The following is a 17,930-nucleotide window of genomic DNA, read 5'->3' on the forward strand; positions in this document are numbered from 1 at the left end:
AACACTATAGTATTCCTGGAGTCTCAAGAACACTCTGGGGAGAGCCAGAGCAGATTCAACCATATATATTAATACGTACTCCACTGATATCCTCGTGGGACTCGGCAACACTGTGATTTAGTGACTTTCTAGCTGTTCATCTAGAAAGACTATTTTGATTTCATATTTTTGAGGGAAAGAATATCTCATGTTAGAGTAAATTTATTGTACAAATATTAAAAAGCAATAATATTTCTTTTAAAAACATCCTGTTGATATCTCCTATAGATATGAAACGTTTTATGTGATAGATGTAGCATAGCATATAGCCAATGGACCATGGCAAGCTTTCTAGCACTGTCCTTTTAATGAACTTTACATAAGCCCAAGAAAATACCTCAGATGAAGAAAAAGTATATATTATACGTTCAGGCATGTTTGACTAGATTCCAAGGCTTATTCTCTAGACAATCACTAGGATGGCTCTCCAGGACCCATATTCCACCTTCTTTACAGAACAGACATGTAATCATTTGAAATTTAGGTTAAATATGAGTTAGCATAGTCTGGAAATTAATTTTTCTGAGAATTCCCCGAACATTAAATTTTAATTTAAAATTTGAGTCTAATTTCCTTTTATCAATATGTTATATAAACATAATGGACTGGGTAGCAAGCATAGATAAGCTTTTCTTCTCAAGATAGTTGTTGAACACTGGAGTAGCGTATCAGAGATACATGGAGGAGATTTTTTTCAAAACACATGTGCCCAGCTCCCACACATAGCTTACTGAATTAAAACCACAGAGTTGTGGCCTAATAAACTCCCCTTTTCTAAAAAGAATGTAACCCCCAAATTTTGACTACTCACATGTCTACCCAGAATGAAAACTACCTTGTTTGTAGTTAGCTTTGGCCACATAATGTCTCTAGATGACTCAAGTGGACCCACCAACATTTAGAATCACTCTTCAGGGCTTCCAATTAGCCTAAATCTAGGTGTTGACGGAGATCCTCCCCTTTGGGATGCTGACAAGTCTTGGCACACACTCAACTACTGGGACCTATTAAAAAAATAAAAAGAGAATCACTCTTCAAAACGAGCTTATGTAGAGCAAGGTATCAAGCTGCCTTTCTCAATTGAAGTTTTTAAGAGCATATTATGTAGTAAGACCACAACTAGAACCCTTAAATAAAGACATATAAGGCTCCACTTGAATTTTTAAATGAAAGGGAACCATAACAAAGACAAAATGCAGTATTAGGAGTTCATTTGAAAGTTTGAAAGATCAGTTTGCTCTGATCTCTTTACAGAGTCAGCCCTACTTTGTCATCTCTTATAATTGCGGGCTAATAGCATAACTGATGTTCCTGCAGCCCAGTGATCCTTGGGTACTGCAGGGTCTTAAATCAGAGGGATTCAGAGATATTCACTCTGCAGAAACCACTGGCAAACAAAAAAGGAATGAAAATCTTTCGAAATATTTCTGAAGAGCGGTGAAAACAGATGTTTTTTTTCTTTTAGTTAAGTACGTATTTCAGTTAACCAGAGTTGATTTCTCAACCAGACCATAACTGTAGTGTTTATACATATATACATTTGAACTGGTACATATGTAACCGAACCTGTTTGACCTTGGAGATAAAATTAGTATATATTATATGTCACAGTAATTTGTACAAAATCCAAGGGATGTTTTTCTTATTGAGCATGTGGAATGATTTGTGTTTACAGTGAACTGAGATAGAAGGGATGAGCCCAATTTCATTATTTCTGTTTAAGGAAAACATGATAAGGACAAAGGATTAAAATGTGTTTCTAATATAGCATTGAAACATTCAGATCTGTATTTTGGCTTGTGTAATCAAAATAGAATACTGAAGAATTAGAGTAATAACAAAGTAATTAATGACAACTCTTTACGTATGTATATATATATGTATGCATGTATTAATGAACTTATCTGTGGTCTGTCAAGAGTTATCAAGCTAATACTATGGCTAATTTACAACTCTCTTCTTGATTAAATCCCAGCTAAACGTTTCTGATGGCTTAGTAATAGAGTATATAAAATATAGTAATGATAGTGTAACCTGTAGTCAGTAGAGAAAGATCATTGTCAGGTCAATAAGAGGGAAAGTCGTTGGAGAGCCAGGCAGCTAAGTTTGCCCCAGTGATTTTTTTCTGGCGTTTTGAGAAATAGAGAGACACAGAATTTTCCAGACAAGAATGATTTTTACTGATATAGCTGTGCATCACTGGGCCCCTTTCAGCACTCCAGCAAAGTAAATCCACCATTTCTTTAGCCTGATATAAGGAGTTCAGGGAGATGAGTGATTCCTTGTAAGTGAATTATAATAAGAGAAATGCAAAGCGTTTTTTTAAGCGTAAGGATACAAATAGGACATCTTACACTGGTGTTGTAGGAGGGCAACCTGGTTAGAAGTGTCCTGTGGTTCCCTTGTGAGCTTCAGTCAAGAAGAGCATTTGTTCTGAATATACTTAAGCAAAACAAGTGGCTAGAAGAATCATCACCTTGTGGTCAGACAAGCTGAGGATACCTCAGAGCTTCTCGGTTTTGGCACTATTGACATTTTTGACCAGGTCGTTCTCTGTTGTGGGGACTGTCTTGTGCATCATAGGATAGTGGCAGCACACCTGGCCTCTAGCCGGCATAGGCTAGTAACATTCTCTCACCCCCTCCTTGTGAGAACCAACATATGACTCCAGACACTGCCAGATGTCGCCTGGGGAAAAGGTATAATTGCCCTGCATTAAGAACCCCCTAGTTACCTAGTGACCAAACTCACAGAATTTTCGGAAACGTGACCTGCTTGGTCTGCAATCACACCTCATGGAGAGAGTATAATTTGTGAGATAAAGAAAATATGTTGACACAAAAATCCGCTAATTCTTTTCCAATGCTTAGTAATACTTTTTGGTTGCAAACTCAGTAAGAGAGGTTTTATACATTTTCAATAATTTAAAACATAGCAGGATAGCTGACATTACACCATTATTACCTAGTATCAGAGATTAGTGAGATTATATCCTTGTTAAGAAAATAAATAAAAGATAAGATGGTATTTGTTGAGCATAAATATCAAGAAGTTAGGGAATGTTATTAGAATAGAACAAACAGTTGTATTAGAATAAAAATGAATGTAATTGCTAAGATAGCTAAGTCTTGCTTAATACTGTCAAAGTTGGAGCAAATGTTAGTAGGTCAGACAAAATCTAATTTATAAAGACATATCTAAAGAAGAGAGAGACACTGGACCAGTGGCTCTCTCCATTCCTCCCTGTGTTTATTTAGTCCCCAAATTCTTAAGGATATAAGCATCTTGGTAATTAACCTTTGTTAATTACCTTATTAACCTTTGTCTTATTCATCTTAAAATATCTAGCATTTTGCCTGGCTCAGAATATGTGGTTATTAAATGTTGAATTAATGAATTATGATACTAAATCTTATAATTTATTTCAGATTAGTCTCTTCCTATTTAGTCCCACTGGTTTAGTTCAGTTTGAAAATATATCTTGCTTGGAATGGTTTTTCTGCTTCCAATTTCACTCTCCACCATACTGCAGCCAAAGAGTTTTTTTTGAAAATTCATCTTGGTTTATGTAATTTCCTTGATTTAAATGCATTATTGACTTGCTATCACTGAGGGAAAAGCCTAAGACCTTTGGTAATAAACATATTAAAAATTTTTTATCTAGCTCCTACCTCATCTCCCGCTACTCACTCATATGCTCAGATATTGCAGCCATGCTGTTTTCCTGGCAATTCTTGGAAGGATTCAGGCTTTCTTGCATCTCTGTGACCACAGTCATGTTATTCCCTCATAATCCCTGGATTATGCTCTGCCTCTTGCCTGCCCTGACCTACTCCTAAAATATATGCTATCACCTGATTCTCAGCAAAAGGCCAACTTCTCTGCCTGGAATATCCTTGCTGAATCACGTCTTTCTTCCATCTTTCCTTGCACTTTGTTTCAATAGCGTATCATCCCCACCCCTGATCTATGTTTTTGTTTTCTGTGGTTTCAGCTACCAGTGGTCAACTGTGGTCCAAAAATTTTAAATGGAAAATTCCAGAAATAAGCAATTCATAAGTTTTAAATTGTGAGAGGCCATAATTATATAACTTTTATTACAGTGTATTTTTATAATTGTTCTATTTATTATTAGTTATTACTCTTAATCTCTTAACATACCTAATTTATAAATTAAACTTTATCACAGGTATGTATGTATAGGAAAAAAAAAACATAGCATATACAGGGTAGAGTACTATCCCTGGTTTCAGGCATCCACCGGGGTACTTGGAACACATCCCTGTGGATAAGAGGGGCTACTGTATATACCACCTTTATAGAACTCTCTCTCTCTGCAGTCTTCCTGACAATGTTTTTATGGCCTACACTAAAACATTTATTAGGTTTTATCGTAACTGTCCATAAGTCAGGTCTCCCTGGGGTTTTCTCTTTCCTCGTGTTTTCCGTAGAGAACATGCAGGTGGTGAGGAAGTTTATTCTTTTTGCCTCTCTCAGGGGACTTTCTCTGGAACCTTCTCAATCCTAGACCTCTCTGCAGCTGCCAACAACCCATGGAAGATTCCATGTCACAGATACCATAAGAGCCCCCTCAGTTCTCTCATTTCCCAGCCTCTCTGGGGTCCTGTCTGGTTTCCCCAGACCCATGCACCAGACTTTCGAAAACAGAAACAGAATGGCAAACTCTGAGACCACGCAGTATTCAATTCTGGCTCTGTCTTTCACTCATTATGTGATACTGAACAAGTAATCATCTGTAAAGTATGAATAATGCGTTCATCTCACAAGGTTGTTGTGAAGATGAAACAACTAAAACCTGTAAAACATGTAATTAGTGCTTTACACATAGGACTTGGCATATGTTGAGTGGGCAATCATTATTTGCTCTTCTTTTATATAAAGATGTAACTTCAGAGCCACCTAGTTCAAAAGGGTTAAGAGTACAGAGAGTGCAGTTTAGCAGAGAGCATAGCACGGGGATTTCCAAAGGCTCAGAGCTGAGCTATTTGAGTTCAAACAAGTGACTTAATTTCTCTGTGCCTCAGTTTCTTTAATGTACTAAATGGAGATCGTTAGTCCTACTTCATTAGGTTTTTGTAAGAATTAAATGAGTTAATTCATGTAAAGTACTTAGAACTTGTAATAAGTTAGCTAATTTAGTATTAATATTAACTTAAGGTGTTTTGGCACTCGCACCTGTGTAGAAGTTTGTCTCATGTGAACTGGCCCTTCCACTCAATATTTCTTTTTCCTCAAACTGCACCCCTATTCACTCTCTTTGGTACTCCCACCCATTTGAGGTTTCCTCTTATTCATTCTAGTGTGTAGAAAGCTTTAGTACTTCACACGTCAGCCAGATGAGTTCTAGAGGGGAATGGCTTTCCCTCCGTGAGCAATGGTGATTTGGTTCCTCCAATCCCAGTTTAATTTCTCCACCAGAGAGAGCTGTGAGCTGGTGTTGACCGGGGGTCACCAAGAAGGAAGCAAATTTTGAAAATCTAACCTTGACATTTTCTTAGGGTCAACCCAGCCAACTATATCACATATTGAAGAAAGAGTGCTTTTCCTATTAACCCCATTCTGGTCAGGCCCTTCTGAAATATTGTACATCTCTAACTTTTTTATCATGTTTAAACCCATTTGATATTTTCCTGTTCAACTTAAGGCCCAGGTAATTGAAAAATAAAGAACTCACTAATTATGAAAGGTTATGTTCTTTCTTTCAAGAGGAATGGAGTCAGTAGACAGTAAATAAGTTTGGTTCTAGAACCTTCCTCAGAAGGTGATGGTGAGGGAGTTGGCCAATTCATTTTACCAACATCTGCAACATCTGTTTACATGCTTATGAGGACAGAGGAAAGAATGAGGTTAAAAAAAATTAAGAATGACTGGTAAAGAGAAAATCTATTTCCAACTTAAATTTAAACTTACCATTTTAAAGTATACAGAGACATACAAATTTAAATTCACTGTTTATAAAATAAGCATGATACGAACTTTTCTCACTTACCTCAGAAGTTTTCAAATTAATTAAAAGTTGAATACAAATTGATTATTGTTTTTAAACTAAGGAATAATCTGAGAATTTGTTTTGTGTATCCCATATAATATCTTTGACAAACATTGTTTCCTTTATATAAAAGCAAATTTTAAGAACTGTCATTTCAAATTTCATACAGCTAATCTTACCAAGATAAATTATCCTTCTAAAAGTACCTCTTCCAATAACATGATCTGAAAAAGGCAATTTATTACCCAGTTTGAAAGTAGTAACGTCATAAAATTGGCAGTCATCATTATATAGCAATTGATTACCTTAAAGTACATAAATGCATAATTCATGCCTTGTGGCTCACTGCTTAAAGGAATAAGTGACCATATAGATAATACTAAGACAGATTTCAAATATTGGCCAGAATGTCTCGATCATGCGAATTCACTTCAGGCAGTACAGACCAAATTGCTTTTACTTGATTTGCCTACACCCACCTCTTTATCGAGGGCAGTCATGTGCCTGGATGTTAATTATAACCACACCTTGTGATCAGTAATGTTTTCACAAATATAATTACAAAAGACTGAAAGACTTGGAGAGCTTTCTGTATTTCCATGGTGATGTACACAAACAAATTAAAAAAAAAGGTTTCCCTGAAAGTGTGATTAGCACAGCCCTGAGAGGGTCTGTGTTGGTATTTCCAAAAGTTTGCTTACAGCGTTCATGGTGGGTTCATTTGGGTGGCACAGAAATGCCCAAATAAACTGACGTTAATATAGAAGAGAACTGAAACTATTGAGAACTTGCCCTGTCGGTTTTATTGTTGGGATAAAAATCATACACTGATGCTCTTCTAATAAATATTTCAGACTTTTTATGAATAATTAGTGCAGATGCAATCCCCTTTTAATGTCACGAGGTGAAGTGAAGGAAAAATTAAATAGATTTTAAGTTCAGCGTCTTTCCCTACTACATTGCTGGAATCCTCCTTTATTCACACAATAGATTAACTACCCTCTGTGCATACTATATTTTGCTCAGCCCTTAATATTCTGAAGCGGGACTGAAGCAGTCGTTATCTGTGGCGGTTCCTGGGTGATTTTCAAGCCCAGCACTACCCACCCAAGTGGTAGTGACACCGGCTTTCACTGAAGCCTTATTACTCTTAAAAGAGCAATTTGGTTGGTTGCACGGCTATTAGGATCACACAGCAGCCTGAAAGCTGTCAGTGCAACTGCTTCTCATCTTTTTCACACAATCCTGACATCTCTTCTCTTTTCTGCTGGACGCAGACATTACTGTTTTTATCATTTTCAATCAAGCTCTCCCAGAACGCTGAGGAATATATTCACACTGAAAGCAAAGTGGAGATCAGAAATTATTTTATAGCTCCTGGAGCAGGAGAAGTGCTGACTGCGGGCTGAAAGAGCTGGATCGTGAGAAATGTAGCTTGGCTCAGGGCTACAGCAGGGAGCTGCTACTTCAGCTGTTAAAGATGGCAATACAACACCTACCTCAGGTTTTTCAATGATTAATGCTATTTTAATAACTGGGAGGGAAGAGGATGTGAGAAATTTTGTGAAATTAACTTGTGGAAATGTTATCATCAGAGAAAGTGGGGAAAATTACTAGGCTTGAACTTCTCTTCATTTTGATGCTCTTTTTCTCTGGACCAACTCTGAGCAAGCTGACTCGGACCCCCTGGAAGGGAAAACCTTGGAAAGGGGGTAAGTGATGAAAGTTTTGTGTTAAAGATCTAAATGGAGTTAGCAAGGCTAGTCAATGGGAACTTGAAGACAGCTAAAGGTAGAGGAACTGCTTCTGTTCGGAATCAGATTTTTATTTCCAGAAGGAGGATGTGTGTGGTAGGTGGCTAGGAAGAAGAGGAGTTTTTCTCTGTTATTGTTATAAATATATTTTCGGAATTTTTGGTTTTGTGGGCTTGCAAAGCATTACGAGGATTGTTTGCAGCAGGGAGGATATAGAGCCAGATGCGTGTTGCCCTAGTGCAAGGATATATGTGTTATCCTTAGGAAGCTTCGTTATTTTAGAAAAGAAATGGGTTCTATGTCAGATCCCTGAATTGTTAGCAGATTTTGTGAAATGATCAGAGGGATGTTATGAAATGCGGTGCTGCCAACACTAATTTTCTAGCTGACTCCATCAGTGTTGATGTATTAATAAAGATAAATTGCATTAACTTTATTGAAAAAAAAATCAGCTGAACGAGAACAAGCCTTTCAATACTTCAGAATGTTGTAATCCATTTTCTTCTGCAGTTGAAAAATTATTAGGAGGTGAGAGAGAATTTGTGAGGCTTTGGACCTGCTTTTTTATAAAGTTCAGTTGATTCTGCTTTACCTGAGTGCCATTTGTTTATACTAAACACAAGTTATCAGGATACCTGTTCTGTGAACGCTCTAAGCCAAAATGATGCTGCAGAAATATCTCAGGAGAGACTTTCCGGACAGTGTGTACATGTTTCGGGGGAAAATCTTGATGAGAGACATCTGAGGATTTTGCTTTGCGGAAGCATCCTTTTCACCTAATATTTTTATCTCAGTTCTAGAAATGTTTTCTGGGTCTGCCCACCTTTGCTTGGCTGTCAATGTTCCAATGTGAGGTTAAAGAGAAGCATGAACATTAACAAGAAGTTTTAATAATTTATCACAGCATTTCAGCAGGATTTTCTAAATACATGAGACCCTTCATTTGATCTTTCTGTGTCTCCTTTTGTTGCATTAAAGATATTACAAATCTTCCACCTACTGTACCTTTGAGGGAAAAGTTCCAACAGGCACTTAGCTTCGATGGGTTAGTGCAGATGCAGCCCCAAGGGGTTGGGCCTTGTAAATTATATCATCACATTCCTGTATTTCCTGGTGTTATCAATGGATTTTTTCCCCTTGCAAACTGCAAGCTGTTATTTATGTTAGCCTGCATGGCAGCTTTTTGGTAGCTTGGGATCTAGAGATGTATGGTGTTATCAACTCTAGGGGATGTCAGGAGTGTTAACTTGTACTTCCTATGTACATTTTTCAAAGACAGTAGGCAGTTCTACCATGTAAAAGTATCATTTCCTGTGATAAACTTTAGCAGTAGACTTTGGAGCCTTGGCTACCCAGTGAGAAAGTTAGATAGCTGCAAGATTTTAACCTAGTTAACCTAGTTAACTAGGTTAGATAGTTAACCTAGTCAGAAAGTTCTATTTCAAAGGGCATGTGTTCCTAGGCGTTTATTCATGGCACACAGCCTTAAATACAGATGCACTGCATTTCATTTGTAAATCAGGTCTGAAATGTTTCATCTTTGAACATATTACTGCTTTTTCCAATGTACTCTAACTATTCAGCTAGAAATTTGCTAGCTCTGCTGTGCAATGATGATATGACTCAGTCAAGTTAGGAATAAGCAATCATAGCAACATTTTTTTTATTTATTGTTAAAAGAGTCTTGTGTATTTTAAGAAGGTCAGGCAAGTTGCTGAATAACTTTAAACACGTTGACTGTTCTTTAAATTTTTTTCTTTTTTTACTGACGCTTTTTGTCACTGTCTATGCATTGCATGAATATTTTCCGCAGATTCTGAGTTCCTGCAAAGTAGCTTTACCTTGATATGCATATGTACATGTTGTAAATATTTATTTATTCATGAGCTTGGCTACTGATGGTTGTGTCAGTTGCACAACTCTGTTAACTTTCCTCTTGGCATATTCTGCAGTGTTTAAAAACAGTAGTTTACAATTGTTCAACATGGTTTTCTTTCTAGAAGTAGCGGTTTTATTATTTTGTAGAATACCTAGGAGAAGTATTTGTATATATTGGGTGGAGTGGAAAGGGAGAATGAGGCTTCTTAAATTAAACACTATGGCCAGAAGCAAAGAGGATCAAGGTTCAAAACAGAATTTTAAAGATGGTTTCTCTACCTTTTAAAATTTGCTTTATATCAATACTGATTCAAGCTTATCTGCTTTACAGAACAATCTTCAAAAGAGATGTTCTATTTCTAAAAATCCTGGGAAAAGTAATAATAACAAAACAACAGAGTTTTCTTCTGAAATAATTTTTTTTTTTTTTTGCACTCACATTGCCTAGGTGCATTTGTCTTAATCTGATTGAGCAGCTGTCAACCTCCATGTGGCAACCTGCCCACGGTGACGATTTCCATTTTTGTTGTATTAACAGAGTCCACCGTTCTGAGAGAAGGGGTTAGGGGGCCAGGGCCAGGGAGAAGCATCCTAGATCAGTGAATAACTGTGGCCTGTGAGGAGTGGAACAGACAGCATGTGGCCTGGCAGCTCAAAACAGGTATTTGTAAGCTGACTTAGAACAATTGGAAGACAATGCTGATTATTGTTGGCTACCAAGGGATTTTTAAGCTCATCAATGAACATGAATCTCAAATATAGGTTAGTAGGCCAGCAAGTTTTCCCTCAGGCACATGCATTTCTATTTAATCACAATATATGAACTCCTCAAGGGAAGGTGGATGTCTCATCTGATTCGTTCAGAGCATAGCATAAGTGATCATAAGTTTGCATTCATGATAAACTAACCAGAAATCCTAAATACACTGCTGGCATCATCTTCATTAGGGTTAAAGGACCTAATTATTTTGCATTCAATTACTCTCACAGGGAAGAAAGTCTAAAAGATGTAAACAGCTCCATTCCAGTGAGCATAACTTTACAGAGAAGTTTACATTGTAGATGGTCAATATATGTAACATAAAGGGAATTTAAAATTATATCGTTTTTTTAAAAAAAATTTGCTATTGGAAATTAGACTTTAAGCTAAATTTTTATTTTTACAGCTACTCTCAAAGATGAAAATGGGAGGTAAATATGTATAAATAGAAGAATGGGTGTAAAAGCTGTAAATGGGTGAAGCTAGGGCAAAAGGGGGTTGTCAGAACAAACCCCTGGCCCAACAGAAACACTGGCCAATCAGAGCAACGTCTGATCAAGCTAAGGGGAGGAGCCAACCCCGACTGTCATTAAGGCCCACCCAACTCTTTCACCTTGACTCCATTTAAATCTCCCCAAAGAGTCTGTCAGGTTCACTCAGGCATCTCAGTTATGATACGAGTTAAACTGTGGCAACAGAGCATGAAGTTATCAAAACTTTTGACAATTCAAAAGATTCTTTCACAGAACATTCATACTTGCTTCCTTTTATAAATTACAGCAGCTGGTTGTCTGTGTCTGTTTTTGCTAAGCAAAGAAAACCTCTCTGGCGGTTATCTCCCGCCCTCTCTGTGAAGGGTTAGAATGTATTATGAGCATTCTATGGCATTATGTTATTTTACTTTATGGTGCATTGAAGCAGTGACATAGGAATATTCAGAGGGTGCTAGTTTAGATATTATGTACTTATTTTCATGGACCTGTATAATATATTGACAGTTATTGAGCTGCTTTTTGGAATTTGAGGTAGGTTGTTTTTGTTTTTTTAAACCTTAAAAGTCAAAAAGAAAATTAACTATGTGCTGGTGCCTAATACCTATAAGTCCATTTTTACGATATTGCTTCTGAAGCCCTGACCACGAGTTCAAATGCCCCTCAACCACGTGCTGAAAGTAATATTTCATATTTTGAATGCTAGGGTATTTTATTTAGATTAGAAGGCATTTGTCAGTTTATATATATATATATATGTCTTATATGTTTGCCACTTTGTAAGTTATTTGAAGAGAAATTTTGTCTTTGATTCATATTTGTTAACATGCAATCTTGCTCCTAATAGATGCTCAATAAATATTATTTGATGAATGAGCAAAGTACCTGAAAAATTAGACTGGAAATAAAATATTCTATGACTTTAGGTGTTACACTTTTTTTTTTTAATGGGTGCTATATCTTATCTTTCTAATGTTGGGAAATCATTTTTGTCACTCTACTTTTACTATATCATTTAAATTTCGGTTTTAGTTGTAGAAAAATATGAATGTATTTATAGTATTTTAAAACTTGGAAAATTGTGGCAGACTCACGTAGGAAGTAGTGCAGTAAGGAAAAAAGAAAGCAACGTTGTTGTTCAAAAGTAATTTATAATGTGAGATTGTGAATCTGGAAACTGAACAGTATGAATATTCATGCAAAATGTAGAGTGTTCTTTGTACTGTGTATAATCACCACTTCTGTTTTTCATTTGTTTAAATTATTTAATCTCCATCTGTATGCAATAAATAGATTTAATACCTTATCTTCCCTACAACTAAAGAGTAAATTCCAAAGCTAAGCCTGAAATGAGTGTGTTTTTTCCAATAAGTTCAAAAGATAATGAGTATTTTTTAGATACAGAAATCAAAGAGTAGGCCTAGCAACCATACTAAGTTCTGTTGAAAATTTTCTTCATGTTCTCTAGTACTATTTGAAAAACAGCATTTGAGAAAATCAGCAAAGTATATGTAAGAACTTGATAAGAAAAACTTGATGTTGAGCATGATAGACTTTTCTTAGTCTTAGAAATTATGACCTGAGTATATCTTATCCACAGTCATTTTGGTCTAACTTTCATTCTAATTTACTGTTTCACTTTTAACCTCAAAATTTTATTTTACTTACCTATTTATTATTAATGTAACATATTTGTTGCCATATGATTTTGAAAATTCACATAATACTTACTAAAATGCATTTTGTATTGAATGATAAATGGGAGGGAAATTGGAAAGAGTTTGAAGTGTTCTTTTTTTTTTTTTTTTTGCGGTACGCGGGCCTCTCAGTGTTGTGGCCTCTCCCATTGCGCGGAGCGCAGGCTCCGGACGCGCAGGCTCAGCGGCCATGGCTCACGGGCCCAGCCGCTCCGCAGCACGTGGGATCTTCCCGGACAGGGGCATGAGCCCGTGTCCCCTGCATCGGCAGGCGGACTCTCAACCACTGCACCACCAGGGAAGCCCTGAAGTGTTCTTTTTTACAGCTCAGCAATTGTGGGTTTTGTTTGTTTATTTATTTATTTTTAATATCTTTACTGGAGTACAACTGCTCCACAGTGGTATGCTAGCCTCTGCCCTACAACAAAGTGAATCAACCATACATAGACATACATCCCCATATCTCCTTTGAAGTGTTCTTTATGTTAGAAAATAGGTAGGAAAAAGTGGTTTATATTTAACTCACAAATAGAATACACAGTTTTATCAAAATGGGGAAAACTACTGCCCAGGAAGCAGTGTGCTGATCCATTTTAAAGAATATAGTTTTAGGAGCTGTATATCCTTTATAAAGTCAGAATATACCTGTGAAAAGTGTGATCTGAAAATGTATGGACTCACACCACCCTGATCAGGTATGAGTGCAAGTTTCTGTATGTGTGTATCCATTAGTCCCTACCTCTCTCCACTCCAAGGAGAAGATTCATTAGCCAAATTCCACAAAGAAAATTTTGTTCAGGAACTTAAAAAATAAATAAGGATTTTTGAATAGGTTATTTAATTTTAAAAAGTGAGATAAATTGACAGTAATGAAATACCTTAGATATCTTAGTATAAGGGTTCATGAATCCATTGTTAAGATGGTGTCAGCACTTACATTATAAGCTACATTTTCAAAGGGTTTACAACTGAGCCATAAAATTTTTGCTTCAAGATGGATCATGGCTAACATTAGGCCTCCATCTGAGAGCAATTTTGTCTTCTTAGTTTTCAAATTCAAACCTTCAACCTTCAAAATTACTTGAGTATAAAAAAAAGGAATAAAGAAAGTAAAATATAGCTATGGTCACAGGCTTTGTTACTTGATAAAGAATTAAAATTTCAAAATAGAAATTCAGAAAGGTATAAGACTTTACAATAAGGTCTGTTTGCTTAAGTCAATTAAAGATTATGTGAATCAAATAGTGACCTTGATCAGTTAAGACTGGGGATCTTCTATCTGTTCAAGAATTTTATTTGGTTAAGAAACCAAGGTCATCCAAACAAGAGATGATATTCCTGAAAACAAAAGAAAAGAAGCACATTACATCTTAAGGTCGTTGCATGTTCAGAGACCAGAGCATTCATCAGGGCCTATGGCCTCATCTAATATTGTGCTTCAGCCATTTAACCTCGCTGGTCCTTACTGTTACCTTTGTCCAGGAGTAGAATTTAAGAAAAATAACTGAAAGATGACAATTCTAGAGTTATAATGTAGAAATCAAATCAAAGATCCAAAGTCCCGAACTGGTACCTTAAAAACAGTATACAACTTCACACACTAAAAAGGGGTTTCTATACTCACTCCTCATTGGGTTTTTGAAAGCCATTTATTAAATATTCAGTAGGTATTCAAAACTTGATTTATCAAAAACACTAAAAAGCCATATATATATGGTATATACATGTATACATACATACACATACATACAGATTTCTACCCTCTAGAAACTTGTAATTTATGATTCTTAAGGCTACTTTTTTGGCAGGGTTGGAGGGTGGGGGGAGGAATTCTCTTTCCCTTTAACTGGTATGTCTTCAAATAAGGTAAGTTACTGTGATGTTAAAAACAAAACAACAAAACTAAACTAAGGTTGGGCTTGGTGCTATTTGGGGGTGGGCGGGTAGCAGGAAGTAAAACTACAAATATCCAAATTATAATCTGAACTTACTCTCTTCTTGATATTATACCAAAACCACAATTTAGGGTAAAACTGATTGAGCTCAGCTCCAGCATACAGTCTGTTCTACAAACCGCTTATTACTTCTGGATGATTTATACTGATTTTTATGTTTCTTTACTTTGTCTTTTCCATTTGTGACCCCCTTCTTAAAATGAGAAAGCAACTGGCTGTCTCACAGTGTCTTTAGCTATTGAATAGCTGAGACAACTCACCTTAAAATATAAACTTTAAATAATCGATTTGGGAATTTTGGTGTGTAGAAAGGCGTGGTGATATGGTCGTGGAAAGAGTCTATATCCTAGGATTAGAAGGGAAAACAGCTGTACTTGATAACAGGGAGAAAGTAGTTGTGAACCCTTTACTTTCTAGGCGGTATGTGGTTTGTACTTAACAGATTCAGTTTGAAATCTAGGCCAAACTCTGTTAAAAAAAATCTATACATCAAATTAAGCCTAGCATATATGCTTCAGATTCCATTACGTAATGGAGTTTTTTTGTAGAAATAAGTGGGATGTTGTCCAATTAATAGTATGCAGACACAACAAAAAAAACTGTATGCATTTATGAATAATATTTATTTGAATGGCTACAGCTTGAATTCTGTCTCTGTACAAAATGCCAAACGAATAAGCCTATATTCTCACATTAGAAAAATTTTGCCTGGTATTATTACTCAGGAAAGTATAAAGGTTTAATGAGCTAATTCAGTACTGCCAATTTATAGCTCTTGACGTGTTGCCAGGATGAGTATAGAAATTCGTTCCTTCTGTCAATGTATGAAGAGTTCACCACATAGACTATTAAGATAGACTCTACACATGCTTGGTAGAATCCCTTTCATATCAATGTCAAAAGCTCTGTCATCAAAGAAGTAGTTATCAAGCTGGGCAAAGTCCAAGAATGTGTTCTGGAGACAGGAGCACATCATGAAATCTCTAATGTAATAGTTGGCAGCTAATAAAGAATTTATTTTAGGGCAATCGGGAATGTAACTGAAGCGCCTTCTAGAATCCATGGGGGCCTGAGAATTGCTTCTGGCTTAACTAGTACAAATTTTCATTTATCTAACACAGTGTTCCATTCCTGTTTAGGGATTGCATGGACCAGTGCAGAGACACATGCAGGGATTTGGGGCTGAGGTTGTTGATTGCCAAGTGTGATGAGTTAAATTTGATGCACTGTTAGATAGAGAGTTTTGCTGATCATGCATTTCCACTCAGGGTCCCCAAAGATGTTATGTTGGTAATTTGTACATTCAAGGTAGACCAACATGTACTGTACTATTAGTAAACTATTTTTATGTCCACCTACTATATGCATATACTGTGCTTATATAGTATAGTAGGAAACCTACAATACATACATTCATTCATTCAAACAAGTACTTATTGAATACTCTCAAGAGAAACAATTTAAATGATCAGAGAAGACAGACATAAAGAAACATTTGGAAAAAACAACCAGTAAAATAAATGAGCTGTAGATTATGTGTATATAGTTTTTTAAGGCTTTGAATAAATAAGTAAATATAAAAGGGAAAAATTTTTCAAATGATAATAGCCAGAATAATGAGAACAGGGAAATATAGAGCTATATACTATATATAGCTGAGCAGGTTTTCTTTTTTTTTTTAATTTTATTTTCCCTTTTTTTTTTTTTTTTTAAGGACATTCTCTGTGCCAGGCTCGGTGTTATGTTAATTTCTTTGATCTCTGTAACTTAATGCTTGCATCAACCCTATCCAAAAGTTTCTGTTATTCTTATCAGCCCCATTTGTCATATGACAGTAACAACTTGACTAAAGTTATCAAGTAGTATACTTCGGAGCCAGACACCTGATCCAGGCCAACAGTATGCTACATCTGGGGGACAGTCAAGTAACCAATCTGATTCCAATGGGCAGCATGTTGAGAAGTAGTGGCAATAACAACAGAATCAGTTAAGGATAGCTTTGAGAGTCGGGCAGAGAGTGAACTAGAATTTATAGAATTGGAAACAAGTGGCCATTGCAGGTCTTGGTAAGATAAGTCATATGATGACTGCAATATTTAGGGAACAAAACATGGTGCCAATTACCTGGGTAATTTTGCAGATACCCATCATACTGTAGATCTCCGTAGTATTCCTGCCTCATTAAATTTGCAAGATGTACGTTTTCGTAGCTTAAAAACAAAAGCAGTGACACCAAATTCTGTGTTAGAATAAAAGTCCAAGTTGTGATTTGATCTTCTCTCACTGTGAAGAGTTTAACAATGTCACTGTTAGTGAAAACTGTTTGCCTTATATCAATATAATGTGTGTTGGGCAAAGCGTCTTCTGAAGTGGTTTATTTGACAGTGCCAAATAATTTGCATCAAAACTATTAAGTGGTTTTGTGTTACCACGGTAATAAATTAGTTTGTGTGTGTATATAAATTAGTATATAAATGTATATATGAATATATTCTATGTATAAATAGTCCATATTTTATAGTTGCTGCATTTAACTATGTGAGCGTAAATTATGTGGTTATGACGTTTATCAGCTATTTATAAGTTATATTATACAATACTTTTTTTAAAATAAATTTATTTATTTATTTATTTATTTTTGGCTGTGTTGGGTCTTCGTTTCTGTGCGAGGGCTTTCTCCAGTTGCGGCGAGCGGAGGCCACTCTTCATCGCGGTGTGCGGGCCTCTCACTGTCGCGGCCTCTCGTTGCGGAGCACAGCTCCAGACGCGCAGGCTCAGTAGTTGTGGCTCACGGGCCCAGTTGCTCCGCAGCATGTGGGATCCTCCCAGACCAGGGCTCGAACCCATGTCCCCTGCATTGGCAGGCAGACTCTCAACCACTGCGCCACCAGGGAAGCCCCAATACATTTTTATAGAAGTTTCAAAGAGATATAAACATGTTGCTTGAAGCCTCAGTATATGTTCTAAAAAGAGTTCTTCATATCATAATTACATTATTGGATGATCTTTAAGATTTACTGCTATAATTTGAAATGCCTTATGTATATATAAAAGTATGATTTTATTCATGTGTTTGAAGAATCTAGGCAAGTGGATGGGTATATGAGTTAAGTAATTTGGAAGTGGTAGCATATTTTTCCAAAGCAAAATTTTAACTTACAATTATTAAGTTTAAAAGCATGTGATGAAATCATTAGAAGTCAGTTTTACTTGTAACTGTCATTCACTTTCAACTAGACCTTGGATTATTAAGAATTAAATTGATCAGTAGATGTACTGAGAAGATGCCCTCCTACATATCCTATTGTAGCTCAAATCCTTACAATTTTGATTACAAACATTTTGG

General features: G+C 36.2%; 1 protein-coding gene across 14 annotated transcripts in view; it reads left to right on the forward strand.

Moving 5' to 3' along the window:
• The window catches only part of ROBO2 (roundabout guidance receptor 2), a 1,648,891-nt gene that overhangs the window by 392,735 nt on the left and 1,238,226 nt on the right, over positions 1 to 17,930 (forward strand). For 11 of the 14 annotated variants that reach the window (XM_060297901.1, XM_060297902.1, XM_060297906.1 and 8 more), the window contains exon 1: positions 7,235 to 7,761. The exons of 1 other annotated variant lie outside the window; for it this stretch is intronic. In XM_060297901.1, coding sequence (XP_060153884.1) covers positions 7,632 to 7,761 — 130 coding nt within the window. In that variant the 5' untranslated portion in view covers positions 7,235 to 7,631. Of the gene's footprint in view, positions 1 to 7,233; positions 7,762 to 17,930 lie in introns of those variants that run through there. 2 more of the 14 variants (XM_060297910.1, XM_060297909.1) reach the window with 2 other exon arrangements.

Source organism: Globicephala melas, chromosome 4, assembly GCF_963455315.2.
Source record: "Globicephala melas chromosome 4, mGloMel1.2, whole genome shotgun sequence".
NCBI lineage: Eukaryota > Metazoa > Chordata > Mammalia > Artiodactyla > Delphinidae > Globicephala > Globicephala melas.